Source organism: Osmerus mordax, chromosome 9, assembly GCF_038355195.1.
Source record: "Osmerus mordax isolate fOsmMor3 chromosome 9, fOsmMor3.pri, whole genome shotgun sequence".
In the NCBI taxonomy this organism is placed as follows: domain Eukaryota; kingdom Metazoa; phylum Chordata; class Actinopteri; order Osmeriformes; family Osmeridae; genus Osmerus; species Osmerus mordax.
Genome location: NC_090058.1, coordinates 11228683 through 11248010, shown reverse-complemented (window position 1 = coordinate 11248010; position 19328 = coordinate 11228683). Strand labels below are relative to the sequence as shown.

At 51.2% G+C, this 19328-nt stretch overlaps 1 protein-coding gene across 1 annotated transcript; it reads left to right on the top strand.

Moving 5' to 3' along the window:
- Positions 1–264: 264 nt before the first annotated feature.
- On the top strand, positions 265–18693 carry zgc:110158 (uncharacterized protein LOC553590 homolog). Its single transcript, XM_067242857.1, has 18 exons — positions 265–403; positions 4194–4266; positions 4909–4970; positions 6146–6230; positions 9899–9988; positions 11892–11975; positions 13456–13515; positions 13646–13712; positions 14025–14089; positions 14190–14251; positions 14497–14542; positions 14643–14678; positions 14786–14840; positions 15107–15177; positions 15293–15371; positions 15525–15553; positions 15745–15846; positions 16791–18693. Exons 1-18 carry the CDS (start codon positions 348–350, stop codon positions 16818–16820), a joined length of 1152 nt encoding a protein of 383 aa, XP_067098958.1. The 5' UTR covers positions 265–347; the 3' UTR covers positions 16821–18693.
- Positions 18694–19328: the final 635 nt, after the last annotated feature.

Sequence of the window (19328 nt, the reverse complement as noted above, 5' to 3'; positions counted from 1 at the left end):
GATGTTCACATGTGGCTAGGCCTTCTTCTGTACTCCGTCATTCACCATCCACTAATACAGGACTACTGCGCCTTTAAGAAGCCCCCACCATTTCACAACAGGGGGGGCGTGAGCAGAATCCAGGAACAGCGATTGAAAAAAAAAAAGATCCACCAGTGGACCGTTTCAAGTTCCCCCTCGGCTGAAACCCTGCCTGATTTGTGGGCAATGTTGGGGATGTAGAAAAAAGGAAACCGGAGCAAAGAACACTAACTGGGTAGCTATGGAGATAGTAGGTTTTCCTTGTAGCTTTCTTTGACAGGTGTCGGACTGTGGGATAAAACAAAAGTAACGAAACAGCCTGCAGTATGTACGCCAAGGGGAAAGGAGCAGTGGTCCCTTCCGATAGCCAAGCAAGGGAGAAGTAAGTAAAATATTGCACTGTCACAACACCAAAGACCAGGTTAGCCAGTTTGCCAAATCTCACTGAGTTAGCTAGCTAGCTATGGAGCTAGCTGACTGGGTAGGCTACATCAACACTTGCTTTTTGCCACAATGTCAAAAGTGTTATGTTATTATATGCGTTCTTATCAATGTTTGATGATTGTTTTGTAAAGTTGACCTCAGATTCTCTAGCATCCTGCAATAGCGAACAGTTGCTAGGGACGACCACCCCAAGCTACATGGCTAGTTTTACCCAGTTGTTCCTTCTACTACAAGCTTAAACTACCATTAATTCCGAATGTAGATAGTTTTGTGTTTTTGGTCGAAATTGTTGCAAAGTCTGTGTTGCAAGTACCTTTGCATAATGGGCTCCACTTGATATGCTTTGGTGGGGATCAGAATCCCTCATCATACCTATCCGATTGTTAGGAACAATGCATGAGCATTGGCTTATGCCTTGGCTATGTAGCTGAAAACGTGTGACCAATATGCCCAGCAGTCGCAGGTGCTTCAGATATGATACCAAACTTTTGGGCGTTGTTACAAAGTATCAAATACCCTGTAATGACCTTCCAAAAAACTAACTAATGGAAAATGTTTCGTTACATTGTGTCTTTAGTCGTAAGCGAGCTCAAGCAATGCTAACAAGCCAGCCAGCTAGATAGCCCGCGAGACGCCTGGGAACTTTGGTCCATAGTTTTTGGTACTGTTCGTTCCTGTGTCGGACTATAAGTTATAACACACATTTATAAGCAGCATGTTTAGACTGAGCTGTTTAGTTTTCCCAACGGTCATGTTTCGGTCGTTTTGCCTAGAAACACACGGAGGCAGTGGTAGCTGTACAGCGGCAGCCCACCTATCCCTTTGTCTACCGAACAGCAACCGATGCCTGTTGTTCAAGTAGCTGAGTGATTGTCGCCGCACTTTACTTCTTTTGTTGTCAAACTGCGAAGCATAACTAGGATAGTTGTTTCTTCTCGCCTAACCCACTTTCTGTTAAACATTTTGCGAAGTATTTCGAGTAAAAGTTTGGGTCACTTTGCCCACCTTTTATTAGAAACACACGTGATGATTAGTCGGCACATACACTGGCAATGCATAGGAGCTTTAATGTATCTAACTGATTTGGGGTCAGTGTTGGAAGAACTGAGCCGAAGTATAACTTTCATTTAATTCGGGGTCCATTGGTCCTCCTTGGTTTTGAATGAACCACAAATGAAAGGTAGTCAGTGTGCAAATGAATGTGTAGGCTATGCTTGGTGAACATGGTCTAAGGTAGACAAATGAAGAACATGTAAGAGGGAGTGATGGACCCTGAACGAAACAGAGAGGTGCTCTGTCTCAACATTTTGATTGAAGTTGCCGATCTAAACAGCTGATAGGCTTACTGTGGAGGCACCAACCCCTGAACCTTTCAACTACGGCTCATTAGTTCAAACTGAAGAGACGTAGTTGTCCAAGCCCTCATCACTGACTCTTCTTTTTCCTCCACTTTACTTCCATATCTCTCCGTTCATCTTGTCCTCCCTCCTCCTCCCTTTTTCTCCCCTCTCCCTAACCCCATGTCTTCGTTTTCTCTGCTCGCTTGTCTTATCTCCTCATGTCCTTCTTCTCCTCCTCTCTTTACTCCTGTTCACCATCCCCTCCTCTTCTCTTGGTCACCATCCATTGCTTTAGTGTTGAATTATTGAGTCAGACTGAAGCAGTCGCTCTCAGCTCCGTGCAGCTTCGAGCACAGGGTGTGTGTGTGTGTGTGTCGGTGGGCCGACTCATCCATGTTTAAAGAGGGGTTTTGTCGGCCGCCTCGGGCGGGCTGTCAGGTGTGCTGGTGCTGTACATCAGGGAGATTCCTCTCATCTCACCTCACCCTGTGGGGTCCCACGGCAGCCTGCAGGTCTGAGGCGTGTGTGTGTGTGTGTGTGCGCTGTGTCATCGCAGACGCTGGGTGCGTCTGTCCCGTCCCGTTGCAAGCGTGCCATCGCTGTCCCATTGCCATGTGTAGCATAAGTGGTGGTTACATTTAGACTGCAGGAGAAGTGGTGTCTGTGTGAGTGATTGAAGAGTTACAGTGCGTCTTCAGAGAGAGAGAGAGACTGGGTCTATCTAGCCTTTTTATATGTTGTCCTGTCAGACTGGAAGAGAACAGGGTACAGAGACAAGTTTAGGCTCGTTGTCTGTTCGTCTGCATGTTCCAGTCTTCCCCAGTAACATGGGAACAAGCGGGGTTAACCCTGGCCAGGTTACACTCTGTCGGACACGCAGTGGTAGTTGACTATCCTGTCCGTACTCCTTTTCCCTCTCCTCCCCCCACCTTCTCCTCCTTCCTCCTCTCTATGAGCCAGAGAGTTTTAATAATGCAGCAGGCCAGGTGCATGCATCCCCCTCACAACACGCACACCCACACACATACACACACACACACACACACATAAAGATAAAAATTTCATCAGTGTCCTTGTGTGGGAAGAGGGGTTGGGGGTGGGGTGGTCGAATCTGCAGTTTGATCCTGCAAACCTCAGACACAACCTGATCTGCAGCCCCCACTCCACTCCTAACTCCTCCGTCTGGACGGACGGTCGGTCACTGCAGCTGACCAGAAGGCCCTTGTGAGGCGCCTGGTACGGCAGGTGTCGACGCCGAGCCACGTTTGTGTGTCCTCTCACATACCTATGGAGAGACTGGCCCGTGCTCCCACCAGAGGCTAAAGAGAGCTCAGTGACCTCCACATTGCTGGGCGCCCTGTAAAGTGGTCCTATTGCCCTGGATAGAGTGGTCAAGCAGGAGTCGGCGCGTGGCTCCGACTGACCGACGGGTTGGCGAGGAGCGGAGCAGCTGTCCTTCTCGCCCCCTTGAAGAGCTGTGGTCGTCTTGGGAGGTTTCATCTGCTCCAGCCGGGTACGCTGGCTACAGTTGTAGCTTCCCATTAAGTAGGCTGGTCGTTTAGTTGGGCAGACGGGAGCGTGTCTGTCCTCGTGTCTCTGTGTGTGTGTGTGAGACACGCTCTGGGCTGCCGGTCTCTAAAGTGCAGCTAGGGTGGGTCACATGTTGTGTTTTTCTGGTCAAAAGTGTTGTGTTTGTGTGTGTGCTGAAGGGGCGTGTGGTTGTATCAGCTCTTATCAGTGATAGACTGCTGGATAAGGGGGAACACCCCTCAACTATTTCTTTCACTACTTGGTGGGACACTGGGACAGCACACTGTGCACCTTCACGCTCCACACAGTGCAGTCTGCAGCTGTGTGGAGTTTCCACTGCACTGGTGAGGATGTCAGTAGTGTGTGTCTTGACCAAATCCTCATCAAAGTGCTTCAGACCTTTTTTAAATTCTTGTCCCGTCATTCACCTTTCATCTTTAGTGACACGCAGTAGCCGATGTATGAGTTTGTGTGTGTGTGTACGCATGAAGTGAACCACCTAGCAGGGTTGTCCCAGCCACTTGTTCCATCGATCAGTCTAATTGATGATGACAGGGTGGCTCAGAACCAGCGTCCCCAATGTGAAGTGTAGGGGCTTCTCCGAGGAAAGTCCTCGACGCACTATCACTCCGTTCATACACCATCAGCGGCTGTCAAACAGTGCCGAGGTCTGACCTGTGACAGCTTGATGCATGTTATTTACACGAAGATATGTCCACCACGAGAATCTCTACCAGTGTGTCCCTCCGGTTCTGCTCGAGTCCTTCGTCGTAAGTCATTTAGTTGATAAGGCCGCCACATGAGCGGGATGGGAGCGAGCTGAGGCTGACGTGTGGTGGTCTTGTTCTCCGTCTCCAGGTTAGCGCTGTACGTGTACGAATACCTGCTCCACGTGGGAGCACAGAAGTCTGCACAGACCTTCCTGTCCGAGGTGAGTCACTTTCCCGGGGGTGGGGGCGGGGGCGGGGGGTAGGGCAAAACAAAACACGGGACTGTGTGTGTTTATTCACGTCTTTTTGTCTGTCACTGACTGCACGGCTGTCGTGCTCGGCGTCGAAAGAGACGCATTAGCAATGGGTTAGGCTACGCAAAATGGGCCCGCCCGGCGTATGTCGTAGGAGGAGCCGCGCGACACGCAGGAGTTAGCGGAGCGCCGGCCTCGCCTGTCCCTCCCACAAAGACGCAGGCGCAGAGAGGTGGACGGGAGCACCGGGAGAGGAGGGAGATGGCTAGCAGAGGTGCCCGAGATGTGTATCTGTGCCTCAGAGGGCATTGACAGTAGAGAGACGGACTGATTATGTGTTCTTAACCTCCGGACCCGCAGACATAATCCTCTCTTTCGGCGGCCGCTGGAACTCTCCTCTCCAATACTTTAGCTCTGGCTCTCCTCGTCCTCTCCCCCTCCGTTAGCTATTGAGATGTGGGGGAAAAGCAAGCCCTCCAATTAAAAGGCAGAACAGCTGCAGATTTAAAGTATTTGATTTTGGGTGCATGCAGGATATCAATTAAAAAATATATAATATATATATATTAAAAATCTGCTTTTTTATATATTTTTTGTTTCCAATCTTAGATTCGATGGGAGAAGAACATTACATTAGGGGAGCCCCCTGGATTCCTACATTCATGGTGGTGGTAAGTAAATCATTCTTATTGTCATGTTGTGTGTCGTTTCCATGTGGGCCTATGTAGAATGTTGGGCGGTCTGTGGCCTAGTTATGACCACGGCTTCAGTCAGAACAGTCCTGACTGCAGGCCCAGAGCCCTGTGTTCCAGTGGACACAGCATCCCTCCCATGCCCGCTACTGTGTGACCAAGACTTCAGGGTCGACTAGCCTCGCTCCGAGGGCACGACCCCCCCCCCCTCCTCTCCACCCCCCCTCCCCTCTCTCCTCCAGCCCCCAGTCCCCCCCTCCCCCCCCCCCCCCCACCATCCCCTCCCCTGAAACAATAGATCCAGATGGTTAGGGAAAGGCCTCTCCCCCATCCCCCCATCCCTCACCCTTTCGTCACCCTTTGTCCTCCCCCCTTTCCCCTTTGTTCGTGCGCGAGACTCCTCGCAGATTAACCCGTTGCATTCCAGGTTCCTTTGTGCTCCTCCCGCCCCCCCTCCCCTGCTGCTTTTGACAGTATGGAGATGGAGCCTGCAGGGGCTGCTGCCTCGCTAATCACTTGTCTCTCCGCTCTGCGCCTCCACTTAACTTAACCGGGTCTGACCCTCGAGTTTTAGTTTGGATCATCGTGGTTATGATGCCTCAGCCCCAGCTATCGATCACTGGGATCAGCTATGTGTGTGTGTGTATCAGCGTTTGTCGGGGCCTTTTAAAATGCCTCTGATAGCCGATTAGGCCTCTCGTTAGCTGTGGCCTTATTTCACAGGGCTTTATAGCACTTCCATTAAATCAATACACAAAGACCTTTCGCTGATTCAATTACGGCCTCTCAGACAGGTACCACTGCCCGCTGAGGCAATTAGTGAGTTCTGTCTTTTTGGGTGCATGTGCGTGCGTGCATGTGTTAAGTTGACGCACTTGTCTGTTGGAGCGTGCCAAGTGTCTGCATTACCCCCCCCCCCCTGCCATCCCAAGTCAATTACATGAAGTCATGGATTGTGTCTGTGTGCGGGCACAAACATTGCCCCCGCGCCATCTCTGCTAAAAGACCCCAAAGTGTGTGCGAGAGTCTAGTTGGGGATTGTGGCTGATTGGAGCAAGAGTGTGTGTGTGTGTGTGTGAATGACGTTGAAGTGGCAGATGCTGTGGCAGTGCTGTACAATATCTAACATCGTTGCTGCCTCTCTTCTCTTGCAGTGTATTCTGGGATTTGTATTGCGCTGCCCCGGACCGAAGGGAGACCTGCGAGCACTCCAGCGAGGCCAAGGCCTTCCATGATTATGTAAGTGACAGGCCTCGCATCCAATGGTGCATCTGGATGGTGGGGATGGGCGGGACAGTGTTTTCTTGGCTTCCAATCAGTATTCTATTCACACAAGGATGTGTGTCTGTCTGTGTGTTGTGTTGTTTTGGGATTTTGTGTGTCAGTGTCTGCAACTGTGTTTGTGTGAATCTGTCCATGTGTAGCGCTTTTTGGACTCCTGGCCTAAGACTGTGTGTGCGTTGTGTGTAGTGTGGAGAGATAATGGAATAGAGTTCTAATCCGCTAATCCCGGCACTGGGCCGGGGCTAAGCCAGGGATTTTGAGTGGGGGGGGGGGAGAGGGGGAGGCGTTGTGTGTGTGTGTGTGTGTGTGTGTGTGTGTGTGTGTTTGTTCGTGCGTGGATTTTGGGGATACCAGTTCTGGCAGTCAGCCCAGAGAGAGGGCCTTTCACACCCTCTGTGCCAGAGCACTAGGTAACAGTGTGTGTGTGTGTGTGTGTGTGTGTGTGTGTGTGTGTGTGTGTATGTGTGAGAGATGATGTTTCCTTGCTACCCCCTCATGGTACTGGGATGGTGTGAATGGTGGAAGCAGCGATAAGGGAGGAGGAGGGGGGGGATAGGGGGTTGGGCCGACTGTCCCGTTCTGTTTAGCTCTCTAGATCCTATTGGCGTCACACAAAAAAAGAACCCGATTTGATGGAAGGACTAACCCGGTTTTCACGGACTTTGTGGCTGCGTTCGCTCTCTTACAAGGTTGATTAGTCTTTTAGTCTGTCTGATCTTTTTAGCCTTTTCTCTTCTAGTGAGGGTATAGCCGGTACTAACTAGCGATTTCTCTCTCTTTCTTTGCCTCTTCTTGACCTCCCTCGTTCGTCCTTTCCTCTGTAGACTATTGGCTGAAGTATGCGTTCTGTCTGCAGCGTGTTGGTCATGTCCTCGACTGGCAGACTGTGTATGTGTGATAGTCTGTCTGGTTCATTGGTCCTGTCTTGGCTGCCGTTCTGGAGGGGAGAGCCAGTCTCAAGTACCAGCTGTGTGTGGATGTGCCTCAAACATGATGACGAGAGGCAGTGGTGTCCTGTTGCTCTGGACCCAAACCATGTTGTTGGGGACTTCTCAGAGAAATGAGCTTGTGCGCTATTTCCCCTCCACCATCCTAGTCTCCTTCAGTTTCCCTAGTCTCTCTACCTCTCCTCTCTTTCTGCCTCCTCCGTCTGCAGGTCAAGGAGACAGTGAGGAGGTACACATCACTGAGAAGCACAATGTTTCTTCGTTGTCCAACCCAACACACACGCACTACAACACACACACAAAATCACAAAGACTCCTGTCCTCCTCTCGTCCCTGCATATCTCTCTCTCTCTCTGTCTCTCTCTGTCTCTCTCTCTGTCTCTCTGTGTGTGTCTGTCTCTTCTTCTCCGTCCAGTGTTTATGCTCCTGTCTTTTTTTCCCTGTGAAAGGTACCAGGCGGAGGTCAATAATGTGTTGAGCACCATTGATCAGCTTGGGCGTCGCGCTGGGGGAGGAGGGAGGGAGGAAAGAGATTGCCGAGGTGTGTCAGAACCAGAGAGAGAGGGCGAGAGAGCAGACGATCAATGCCATTTAGGCCCGGCCTTTGCGTGGCACCGGCCAATCAACATGTTCACCGGTTGTTTTTCTGCTAAATTATGAATGGTTGTGGATTCTAATGGAGCTGCCAGGCAGTTGGGGAACGCTCATCCCAGTCTGCCGTGTTCCTCAACTGCGACGAGGGGAGCTCTTCATTCCACAACTCTGGAGTGTTATGGAGCTAGTCCCAGACCCCCCACCCCTTCCTTTTACACACACACACACATATACACACACACGTATACACACACACACACACACACGTATACACACACGTATACACACACACACACACACACACGTATACACACACGCTCGTATGTAGCCGAGAAGATCAGGTGAGTTTGAGCAACATGGGAGAAAACATTCCTTCTGTCCTTCATTCGAGCCGGGTGGTTTATACCCTGGTGAACTACTGGTTAGTGGGCACTACTGGCTGGTGAATGATAACCTGAGTGGGGTTGAGGACCATGTGAAGCGTGCTGGATGGTTTTCCTGTTCTGGGCTCGATTCCTCCTGCTCTGGGTTCATCTCCATATTCCCCTCCTTGTCTTTTGCTGCGGTTCTTGAAGACAAACTAACTGTCTCCCTCTCTGTCTCTCTCTCCCTGCCTCTCTCTCTCTGTCTCTCTCTCTGCCTCTCTCTGTGTCTGTCTCTCTCTCTCTCTGCCGCTCTCTGTCTCTGTCTCTCTCTCTGTCTCTCTTACTCAGTCACTCACTAACACACACTCACACGCGCACGTTCTCTTATCCCTTCAGCTGTTTTCCTGTTCCCTGTCTCACTCTTGGGTATGATCTAGGCTGAGTTTCTCTCTCGCTGGCTGTCCTCTCTCTCTCTCTCTCTCTCTCTCCCTTTCCCTCCCTCTCTCCTCCTCTCTCTCGCCCTAGCTATCTCTCTCGCCCTCTCTCTCGCCTCCTCTCTCTCTCTCTCTCTCTCTCTCTCTCTCCTGGAGCGGGGGATGCCAGGGGGACAGAGTGCAGATAGGACCTGTCTCCATAGCAACAGCTTCTGCAAGCTGCTGACACCCTACTGGGGGGAGAGAGAGGGATAGGGAGGGGGGAGGAGGAGGAGGAGAGGGTGAGGAGCAGAAAGTATGAGAGTGGGGGGGGGGGGCACCGGGAAGGTGTTTGTGTGTCTGTGTGTGGGGAAGGAAAAGGGATTCAGAGACGAGAAGAGGGAGATGGAACAGAGGGATGGAGAGAGGAGACCAGTAAGAGGGGTTAAGGAGCAGTGTGTGTGTGTGGGGAGGGGGGGGGGGGGGCGTGCGGCAAATGCGAGTATGGAGAGACAGGAGGAGGGAGGGCGAGAGAGAGAGAGAGAGAGAGAGAGAGAGAGGCAGCCGACCCTGCTTCTTCCCTAGGGACTCAGTGGCCTGCTCATGTTCACTAGAAGAATTTGCATAAAGACTGGGGGAGGTGTGTGCGCGTGTGTTTTTTAGAGAAAAGGGGGGAAGGGCAGGGATCGTATAGACAGGGGGAGGGATGTGTGTGTGTTAACTGTGTACGTATGTTTTTAGGTGTGTGTGTGGGGGGGTGTGTGCGCGTGCTTGAGGAGGTCGACTTTTGTTTTCCCCTGGGTCCTACACCCCCTCCTTCCAGCCTTGTAGCCTGTAGGTCTCTCGCTACCTCCACCTTTATCTTTATCTTGCCCTCTCTCTCTCTCTCTGTGTCTCTCTCTCTGTGTCTCTCTCTCTGTGTCTCTCTCTCTGTGTCTCTCTCTCTGTGTCTCTCTCTGTGTGTGTGTGTTTTGATTTGTAAGGCTACTGTTTTCTCTGAGAGTATGTATGTTTTTTTTATCTGTGTACTCTCCGCTCCTTTTCGACTCAGCCCCTTTGGTGCCACCCCTTCCAACCCCTCAGATTAGATAGGAGAGACAAGTAGAAGACACATTTGTAGCAGTGTCTCGCCATGACGCTTGGGATACAGAGATGGCTTCTAGTAGGTGCATTCATTTGCAAACAGCCACTTGTGTACACTCCACGCTCCGCGGTTAGCGGGTGACATAAATCCAGCGGACCTCAAATATTTTACAGCATCGAACCCAAGTCAAACGTCTCCTTGTGTCTGTGTGTGATTTCAGAGTGCCGCTGCGGCGCCCAGCCCAGTGATGGGGAACATGCCTCCCAACGATGGCATGCCTGGTGGCCCCATGCCCCCCGGGTTCTTCCAGGTAAGGACTACAACCTCCCTCACCCCCCCCACCCCCCTCTCTCTCTCTCCCCCCTCCTCCTCCTCTCCTCTCCGTCTCCGACCAGCCCTCCTCCTCACCAGAGAGAGAGAGAGGGAGGGAGAGCTGCAGGGTTCTGTTCTTCTTCTGGAAGGTTCTTCCTCACAACTCCCTTACCCGTCTCACCCCCTTCCTCACCCCTCCGCTCCTTCCGGAACAGTGACGGCTGCCCCTGCACATTTTGTCTGCAGTCCCCCTCGCTTCCTCATTTCACCTGGCACCCTCCCTCCCTCTCTACCTTCTTTCCGGGGTGGGGGTGGGGGGGGGCCTTTCTCGCCGGGCTCTCTCACGCCATCCGTCATTCCCCCCCCCCCCTTGCTTTCCCTCCTTCACCCCCTCTCATGTGTTCATCCACCTTTTGCCAACCACCTGCATCCTCCCCTCCTCTGCCCGGGTCGTGTGAGCGGGAGGCAAGGCTTCAGTGTGGGAGGTAATTGTCTGAAGAGTTTGCAATGGAGGGAGACGTCGGCGCACACACACGCACACACACGCATACACACACGCCCGCGCGGTGAGCCAGACGGCGTGTTTCGCAGTTCTGTGATGGACAGCTCTGGCATTTGGCAGGAGAGATGATAAGGTGGAACATAGAGGAGTGGGAGAGAGAGAGAGCGAGGGAGGGAGGGTGGGAGAGGGGGAGGTGGGGCAAAGAGAGGGATCAGTGTGGCCGTGATTGTGGCCTGCGTGTGTTTGTTTCTGTGGCTAGCACTGCATTGTTTGCTTGGTTAGAGAGAGAGAGTTGGAGGGAGGGAGGGAGTGTGGAGTGTGACAGAGATAGTGAGCAATGAGAGAGCGAGAGAGGAAGCGAGTGAGTGTGACTATAGGAGAGGGGCGAGAGAGCAGAGAGGGGAGAAGGGGGTGGAGAGAGAGAGGGAGAGAGAGAACGAAATGGTGAAGGGAGACACACGGAAGTGCTATTTATATCACTGGTGGGGGAGAGAGATTGGGTGGAGGTGTGTGTGTGTACATGTTTGTTTATTTCTCTACATTCTCTCCAATTGCTGCGTATATTCTGTTATTGTTCAGCTCCACGTTTTGCGGTTTCCTTGTCATGGCTCGTCTTATCCTTCAGCAGCGGGGGGGTTGGAGAGGTGAGGGTGAACATGCACCATTGACTGAGCCCTGGAAGCAGTGAGGTGTTAGAGAGAGGGACGTGTGCGGATGAGAAAGGGACTTGGGTCTGAGACCACAAACGCAGCCAAACACACTTGAGTCTGTCCTCTACACCGTGTCAGTTGCAAAAGTCACCAAGAAGCAGCGACGTTCCCAATCTGACATGTAAACACACACACGCGCGCGCTACACCAAAAAAAGTGGCCGGCTCAAGTGCTTAGACTAAACTCACCACACGCACATGCACTTCTCTGTGCAGAGACAGGGCCCCTCTGCTGCCAGCCCCTCTGCTGGTTAACATGGACTGATTCAGTGTTTGGCAACACTGCCCCCATGTGGTACAATTCTGAACCACATGTATTTTAGAGCCCTAGAGTTTTTCTCAAAGTTTTTCCACCCCCCCCCCCTATTGCAACATTTTCCCAAATAAATCCATGGTCCCTCCACCTGTGGCCTCCCACTTTGTCCTGGTTAGGTCACATATGTTTAGCATGTTGGTGCTCTGGAAGGAAGCTGCAGGCGAACCCTGACCAGACGACCCCTCACACCAATCGATCGGTCAGTCGGGGTCGACTGCCTCATCAAGCATCGTCTCCTTCTTCCTCTGGCCTCATTGGCTAGTTCCTCTTGTCCCTCCCCCCTTCCTATGTTTCAATTGGCTGCTTCCTCCAGGTGTAACCCCATCCACCCCCATTGGCCCCTCTCTCTCTGACGTCACTCTTCTCTCCTAAAGGGACCTCCTGGCTCTCAGCAGTCCCCTCACGCACAGCCCCCCCCTCACAACCCCAGCAACCCCATGATGGGACCCCACGGACAGGTAAGACACCCACACTCACACACCTCGTCTCATCCTCCTTCTCATCTGTCCCACTAACTCACTCACCACTCACTCTCCAGCTCTCCCCCCCTCTCCCATCTCTCTCTCTCTCTCTCTCTCTCTCTCGCACACACTCACTAACACGCGCAGTAATCCCCGTGTAAGTCTTTTGACTCCCAGCCCTTATGACGAGCACCCTCCCCCTTTGATATATCCCTGTCTCCAGACCTGCTCCTTCAGATGTTGCTCGTCTAACCAGAGGGAGCAGGATGTGCTCTAACTCACTGGCCCAGACACGGCTCTCCCTGTGTGGGATAAATAATTCACTCCCCCCCCCCCCCCCTCTCCCCAGGAGCAGCTTCAGGGGGGTTGAAGCTTCGGCCTCCAATCTGCCACTCCTACACATACTCAGAATACACACACTCACAACACACACTCACAACACACACTCACAACACACACACACAACACACACTCACAACACACACTCACAACACACACTCACAACACACACTCACAACACACACTCACAACACACACACACCAACAGTAGCACAAACACTCTGCCTCCCCCGCTGTCTACCCCACCAACGCTTCATAAATAAAACAAGGGACTGTGGATGAACAAATGCGATATACACACACACACACATTCTCACAAAGCACACACTACTAGTACAGGCCCCATTGCATTGCAGAGAGAAAGAGTTAGGATAGCGAGCAGCTCCGTAAACAGCAGGAAGACGACGCAAGGCGCACCTTCCTCTGTTAAAGCCATGGAATCGGCACATGCGCGCGCACACACCGGCCCAACACACAGCGGAACTAAACCGTTCACCTATTAGCAGGGAGAGGCAGCCTCTACATGATTGCGATCTCGGGTTACTCGTCGGGCACGCGTGTGAGTGTGTGTGAGTGTGTGTGAGTGTGTGTGTGAGTGTGTGTGAGTGTGTGTGAGTGTGTGTGAGTGAGTGTGAGTGAGTGTGAGTGTGAGAGAGAGAGCTAACAGGAAAACAGCTGAAGGGATAAGAGAACGTGCGCGTGTGAGAGACGAATGCCATCGGAAGGTTTTCAAGGAAAGCGCAGCTTGACACGCTTCCCGGTGACACGAGGCAGACCGCAGGCGGAGTCTTCTTACACCACAGTGTGAGCAGGCCGGCCGCCCAGTCACACACACCTGCCCATGTGGGTGGGAGAGCCAAGTGTGTGTGTGTTAGGATGGGACAGAACGTTCACAGGAGGGCAGAGTAGAGGTTCCCCCCTTGTCTCGTCCTTCATTCCTCATCCACACTCATCGCCATCCACTGGTGTTCACCGTTTGTGCTCTCGAGAATTCAATGTAATGATTTAGATTCCTAATTCAAATGGAATTAAAGAATTTAATGAAGACTCTTTTCTTGTCCCCTCACCCTATATTTCTGTACTCCCCCCCCCCCCCCCCCCCCCCACACATACATCTCTCTCTCCCTCTCTTGTGCAGCCTTTCATGTCGCCACGGTATCCAGGTGGACCCCGCCCCTCACTCCGAATGCCAAATCAGGTACAGACGGGCGAAGCATGTTGTGCTTCACCTCTACAACGTAGTCCTCACGATTCACGCGTTTCAACCTCTGGACCTCTAATTTCACTTACGGTCTCTCCCTCTCTGTGTGTCTCGCTCTGTCTGGCAGCCTCCGGGGGGCATCCCTGGCTCCCAGCCTCTCCTGCCAAACAGTCTGGATCCCACCAGACCACAAGGTGAGGCATGGGATGCAGAGAGGGTGGAGGGGGGGGGGGGAGGAACACCTGGGACAGATCAGGGGCCTCGGACACAGGGAGATTCATTTAGGTTGATGGGGGGTGGATGGGGGCGAGGGGGTGGGGGAGACGTAGGGGTTCTGTGTGAGACTGCAAATGAAAACGGGGAGTTCAGATAATGGGATTAGATTAAACTGTTGTCTGTCTGTCGCCCTAATTCCTGACTTTAGTTTGAAACTGGCCATATGCAGATTATAAGAGCGTGCGTGTGTGTGGTAGCATCAATGTGTGTTCTAATCGCCCTCACGTCAGGACATCCCAACATGGGCGGCCCCATGAGGATGAACCCCCCCAGAGGAATGGCCATGGGACCACAGGTTGGTGACACGCACACGCTCATACAAGCCCACACACACACACACACAGAAAATACCAGAACAAAATGTGTCTTTACTCACTGTCTTTCTCTATCTGCAGAACTATGGAGGCATGCGGCCCCCTCCAAACTCCATGGGGGGTCCCATGCCGGGAATGAACATGTAAGTCTGACCCCACCCTCTGTCTGCCGGCCATGCTGCTCCGTGTGGAAGCAGTAGGCCGGCCCTCACACACCGGGTTCTATTTCCCCTGTTGGAATTGTTCTGGTCTCCGTTTCCTACCCTTTTCCTCTGTCTCCATCCTCTTGCTTAGTTTTTTCCCTCCTCTTTGTCTCTCTCTCTCTCTCTCTCTCTCTCTCTCTCTCTCTCTCGTGTTAACCCTCCACCCCTATGCTTCTCTGTCTCAGGGGACCTGGAGGAAGAGGGCCGTGGCCAGGACCCAATGCTAACTCAGTAAGTCCCCTTGTTCTGGTGGGTTCCTCAGCGGTAGTTCCACCGTGACTGATCCACCTTTGCTAATCCCCCTTTTTGTCTCTCCACCTCCCCCCTTTAGATAGCATACTCCTCCTCCTCTCCCGGCAATTATGTGGTAAGGAGTCATCTCTAACTCTTCAGTGAACCAAAACCACACATGCTACTCGGAAATGTTTGTGTCCTTAAACGTTGCCTGACCTTTTGTGTGCCTCCATTTCCCAGGGTCCCCCTGGCGGAGGAGGTCCACCAGGAACTCCCATCATGCCCAGCCCAGGTGGTGCGTCACTTATCTATGTCCTCATACATTAACAAAGGCATTTATAGTTCCCCCATTGACTATCAAAGCTTGCATCACCTGTTCTCTGTCTCTTTAGAATGACTGCATGAGTATTGGTATCCATTAGTAATATTACTCGTCATTCATTTAATGAAACCTCTTTGCAACCACATTATAGTTCTAGTATGTAGCCAATGAACACAATCTGCTGGTCAGGTGCTATGGGCTGTATTTGGTTTTTAACAGCAGCTCTCCCTCCCCTCCAGACTCGACTAACTCCAGTGAAAACATATATACTATGATGAACCCCATCGGACCCGGTGGCAACCGGCCCAACGTGAGTCTCGTTAATGCCAAACCATATGACATCAGCATCCGTGTTCATGACATCATCACCCCGAGACCGCATAGTGTTTTTAACCGAGGGTGTTGTGACTTGTTACCCCTCCTAGTTCCCTATGGGCCCAGGGCCGGATGGACCAATGGGAGCCATGGGAGCCATGGAGCCACACCACATGAATGGGTCACTAGGTGGGTCGAGTCTAGCGACCTCTGACACGCATTGTTGGAGAAAGAATGGCCATTCGTTTAAATCCCACTTAAGGCACTTTATCTCTCTAACGTGTTTTTTGTCTCTCTCTCTCTCTCCCGCTCTCTCTGTCTCTCTCTCTCTCCCACTCCCAGGTTCTGGGGATATGGACGGGTTGCCAAAGGTGAATACCAAATGTCATCCCCTGTTCGTGTTGATCAAACTTGACCCCAATCCCTGTTCAAACTGAAAAGGATTCCAACTGACTGGCTTTTTGTGGAGGCTGTTATTGATCCGTTAGACTTGAATCACTTAATGATCTCTCTCTCTCTCTTCCCTCCATCTATCTCTGTCCCTCCCCGTCGTTCTCTCCAGAACTCTCCCAACAACATGGCGGGAATGAACAACCCGCCTGGCACGCCACGAGACGACGGCGAGATGGGCGGTAACTTCCTGAACCCATTCCAAAGTGAAAGTGTAAGTAGAGGTCCCTAACGCTAGCTCTCGCCCTCGGCAACCTGCCCCCTAACCTCTGGCCTGTGTACAAACGCAGAGTGAAACAAGAGCTTTTGGCTCCATTCCAAAACCCGGTCTCATAACATTGTGATTATGCCTCCTACTTACCCCTACGGTATTGATTGAGTTGGTGTCCTGAACTGTCTGTGGTTGAGAGGCTAAATTTGGATTTGGAATTGGGCCAATGTCTCTTTGTTTCCCTTCCTGCAGTCTGGTCACATCCCAGTAGTTTTCCTAACATCTTCCCTCATCTCCTTGACCTCTGATGGGGGTGTCTACAAAACCACTTCCTGTTCAGTTCCTTCCACTCATCAGTGGTTGTATGGGGAGAGAGTCTCTTTAGTATTTCATATATTCCCTGAGCTTGATTCTATGAGACACGCACAGACGACTTGGGTTGTGTTGCATTAGTCTCAGTTTTCTACTACTCACGTTGCTGCACAGGCAGGAAACGTCCTTAAGGGAAGAGGAGGGCTGGCGGGATACAGTTTTCTTGGCATTGTGTACAGTATAACAGCAGTCTTTATCCCAAGCTCTGGAGGGCGGCAGGCTTTACCTATAACCTAGCCCTAACAGCATGTTTAGCCAAGTGGAGGTTACCTGGGTCAGGTATGCTGGAAGCAGGCCTCCAGCCCTGGTCCTGAAGCGCTGCCCCTTCTGTAACCAGTTGTATCTAGCCAGGTAAAGCATATCAACTAGCCAGTTATTGAGTGAAGAAGACCTGTTGGACAGTAGCTGTCCAAGAGCAAGTTTGGGGAGGCTTCGGGTGAAGGAGAAGTTTTGACTGGGAGCGGGGCAGCTCAGCATGGCCAGGGTTTGGAAATAAGCTGTTGTGTTTGATGTCACTGGCATATCCACTCATCTTTTTCCCCCCCCTCCCTCTTTTCCCTTTTCTCTCTTTTCAGTATTCACCCAACATGACGATGAGTGTGTGATTTTTTTTCTTTCTTCTTTTTTGTTTTCTATTTTTCTATTTTCTTTTTTTTGGGGGGTTTAATTGTCCTTTTATTTTTGAACCCCTTCCACCTGATTTTCCCTCTCCCTCTGCTTCACCTGGGATTGGACTCATTCTGCCCCCTCCCCCTTACCCCCCCACTCCCCTGCTCTCACCTTTTGGACCCCCACCACCACCACCTTTGGAACTGGCTCCTCTGCACAGCCTTCTGGGACAGCCCTCGAGCATGCTGGGACTCTAGTAAAGGCAGGGCGTCCCGGGACGTGCAAGATGGCCACCGCCGTAAACAGGAAACAGTTACAGAGCCATAGGAAGAACCTCCTCTCTGACAACGCCTCCTGCCTCCCTGGCTTCCTGTCAGGATCTGGACAATAAGATGACGAGGAAGAGGGAGTGAGATGGGAGGAGAGACACGATAAGTCCCCCTTTCACCCCCCCCTCCCCCCTCCCCCCCAGGACTCGATAGTGGGGGTGGTGGTGGGAGGTTGGCAGCAGCTACCTGGAAGCTTCTCAACCGTGATGGATTTCATTTTGCTTTTCTGTTTATGGTTTCATTGTTTTTATTTTCTTCCTAAAGGATCCGGTGCTGGGACAGGGCAAACAGTCTCTTGCCCACGGGTCCTCTCTCTGTGTGTACATTTAAAACAGAGGTCTCGTGATTAATTCATTGATTTATGGAACATTCTTCCTTTTCTCTCTGTATGTATTGTATCATTGCTATTTTTATTATTGTGCTATGAGTATTGGTATGATGATCAAGATCGCTTTAAAATTAGGTTTTAATTAGTTTTTTTGTTAAAGGGCACATTACCGTCGTGTTTGCTAGGATAAGCGCACACACAGATACACACACACACGCCAACACTATATATATATTCACATGCAGAATGCACAGCACTGCTTCTGTTATGACCTCTGTAGTCACTATAGAACACTGCCGAGTCTCTATTTGATTAGCCGCACATCGAACATCTAAAGATTGGACACATCAGATCACATACAGTACGTATTTCATAGGACTGCGTATATCCTGCCTATGGACATAGTGACCCCTTTAGCCCCATCATGGTACTGTTGACTTAGATGGCCATCCTGGTGTCCTCATATGTTTTACCTGATTTTAGAGTTTGTGGTGTTTTTTTATCATGGGCTTGTTTGATTATCTGAACGAGAGAAAAAGTCTTCCGGACTTTTTGCTCCCACGCAGTCAACATGCTAAAGTTAAAGCTATTTATTTGTTTTTGTTTTATTCTTTTTTTTTTAATCGAATTTAGTTTTCCTCGTGAGTTCTTGTACTTTTACTGTCTGGCATCACTGTTCACTGACTCCAGGGTGTGTAGCAAAATACAAATGTGTACTTGTACATACTCTGATGAAGTACCTCCTCAAGTCTCGTTTGAATACACGCAACAGGTACGGGCCGTGGATGAGAAGCACGCGTACTGGAAACCCCCGATGACCTACGTCACAGGTCTGGTTGACCTGGGAACAGCACGCAGATACAGGCCGCTGTACACAGGCTCACCCGCTGTTGGCGTGTAGTAGGAACCAGGCTTCAGAGTCATCAGGGTCCCGTACAGCTCTGTCACAGCCTGTTCTCACCGGCTGCATTCTCATTTCCTCCCGACTCGATTTTCTCCTCCCGTGTCTTTTCTTTGATTTTCCTCCCATCTTTGGCGACCTGGGGGGGTAGGGGAGGTTTAGAAGGGAGTGTGAAGTGTCCCCCAGCTCTGCCCAAGACTAGCACCGGGGCTGTTTCCGGTTCGACGTGGACGTACTCTTGAGACTTGAGGTGGACACCTCACCTGCTGAGCAAGCTGCACGCTGGTGGACTGAGTCCAGAATCACCAGGTGGACCTTTTGGGGGGGGGGGGGTGGCTGTTTGGTTTAACCAAGGGGGCCATGCTCCCTCTTCTTTCTGTCAGGCGCCAAGACTTGTCACCCCTGAGAGGGGGGGGGGAAGACTTTCTCTCTTGTGGCGCTGATCACTTTGGTGACTGCAAAGACCTTCCTTCCTGATTCTGAAAAAACCACCTCCGTCCTTTTCCATCTCTCCCAATTAGCCCCAGTCTACACAACCACACTCTCTCTTGCTCTCTGATTTTATAACTTCTCCATATGTTTTGGGTTGAATTTGATTTGTATTTTTTTGTAAATACTGTAAAATGCATTTTGATATCATTGACATGTTTTGATATTTCAATCACAACTAACTAACTTGATCAGAGATGTAATGATTCAGGCAACTGCGTTACTGTTCATAGACACTGACAGTGTGTCTTCACTGCATTGCTGTTGAACTCGGTCATGACAACAGGTATGGTGAGGAAACCTGTTGTTCCCAGCTGCTCAGGTACCCTGGGCCTCACGGCACTCGAGTACAGGAGGCCACACATGTTTTCATAGCTTTGATGAGGATGCTATTTGAAATACCTTCAGCTAACTCCCTGTCCCACACTGAAAGTCACTGTAGACGAAGCGGGTTCCT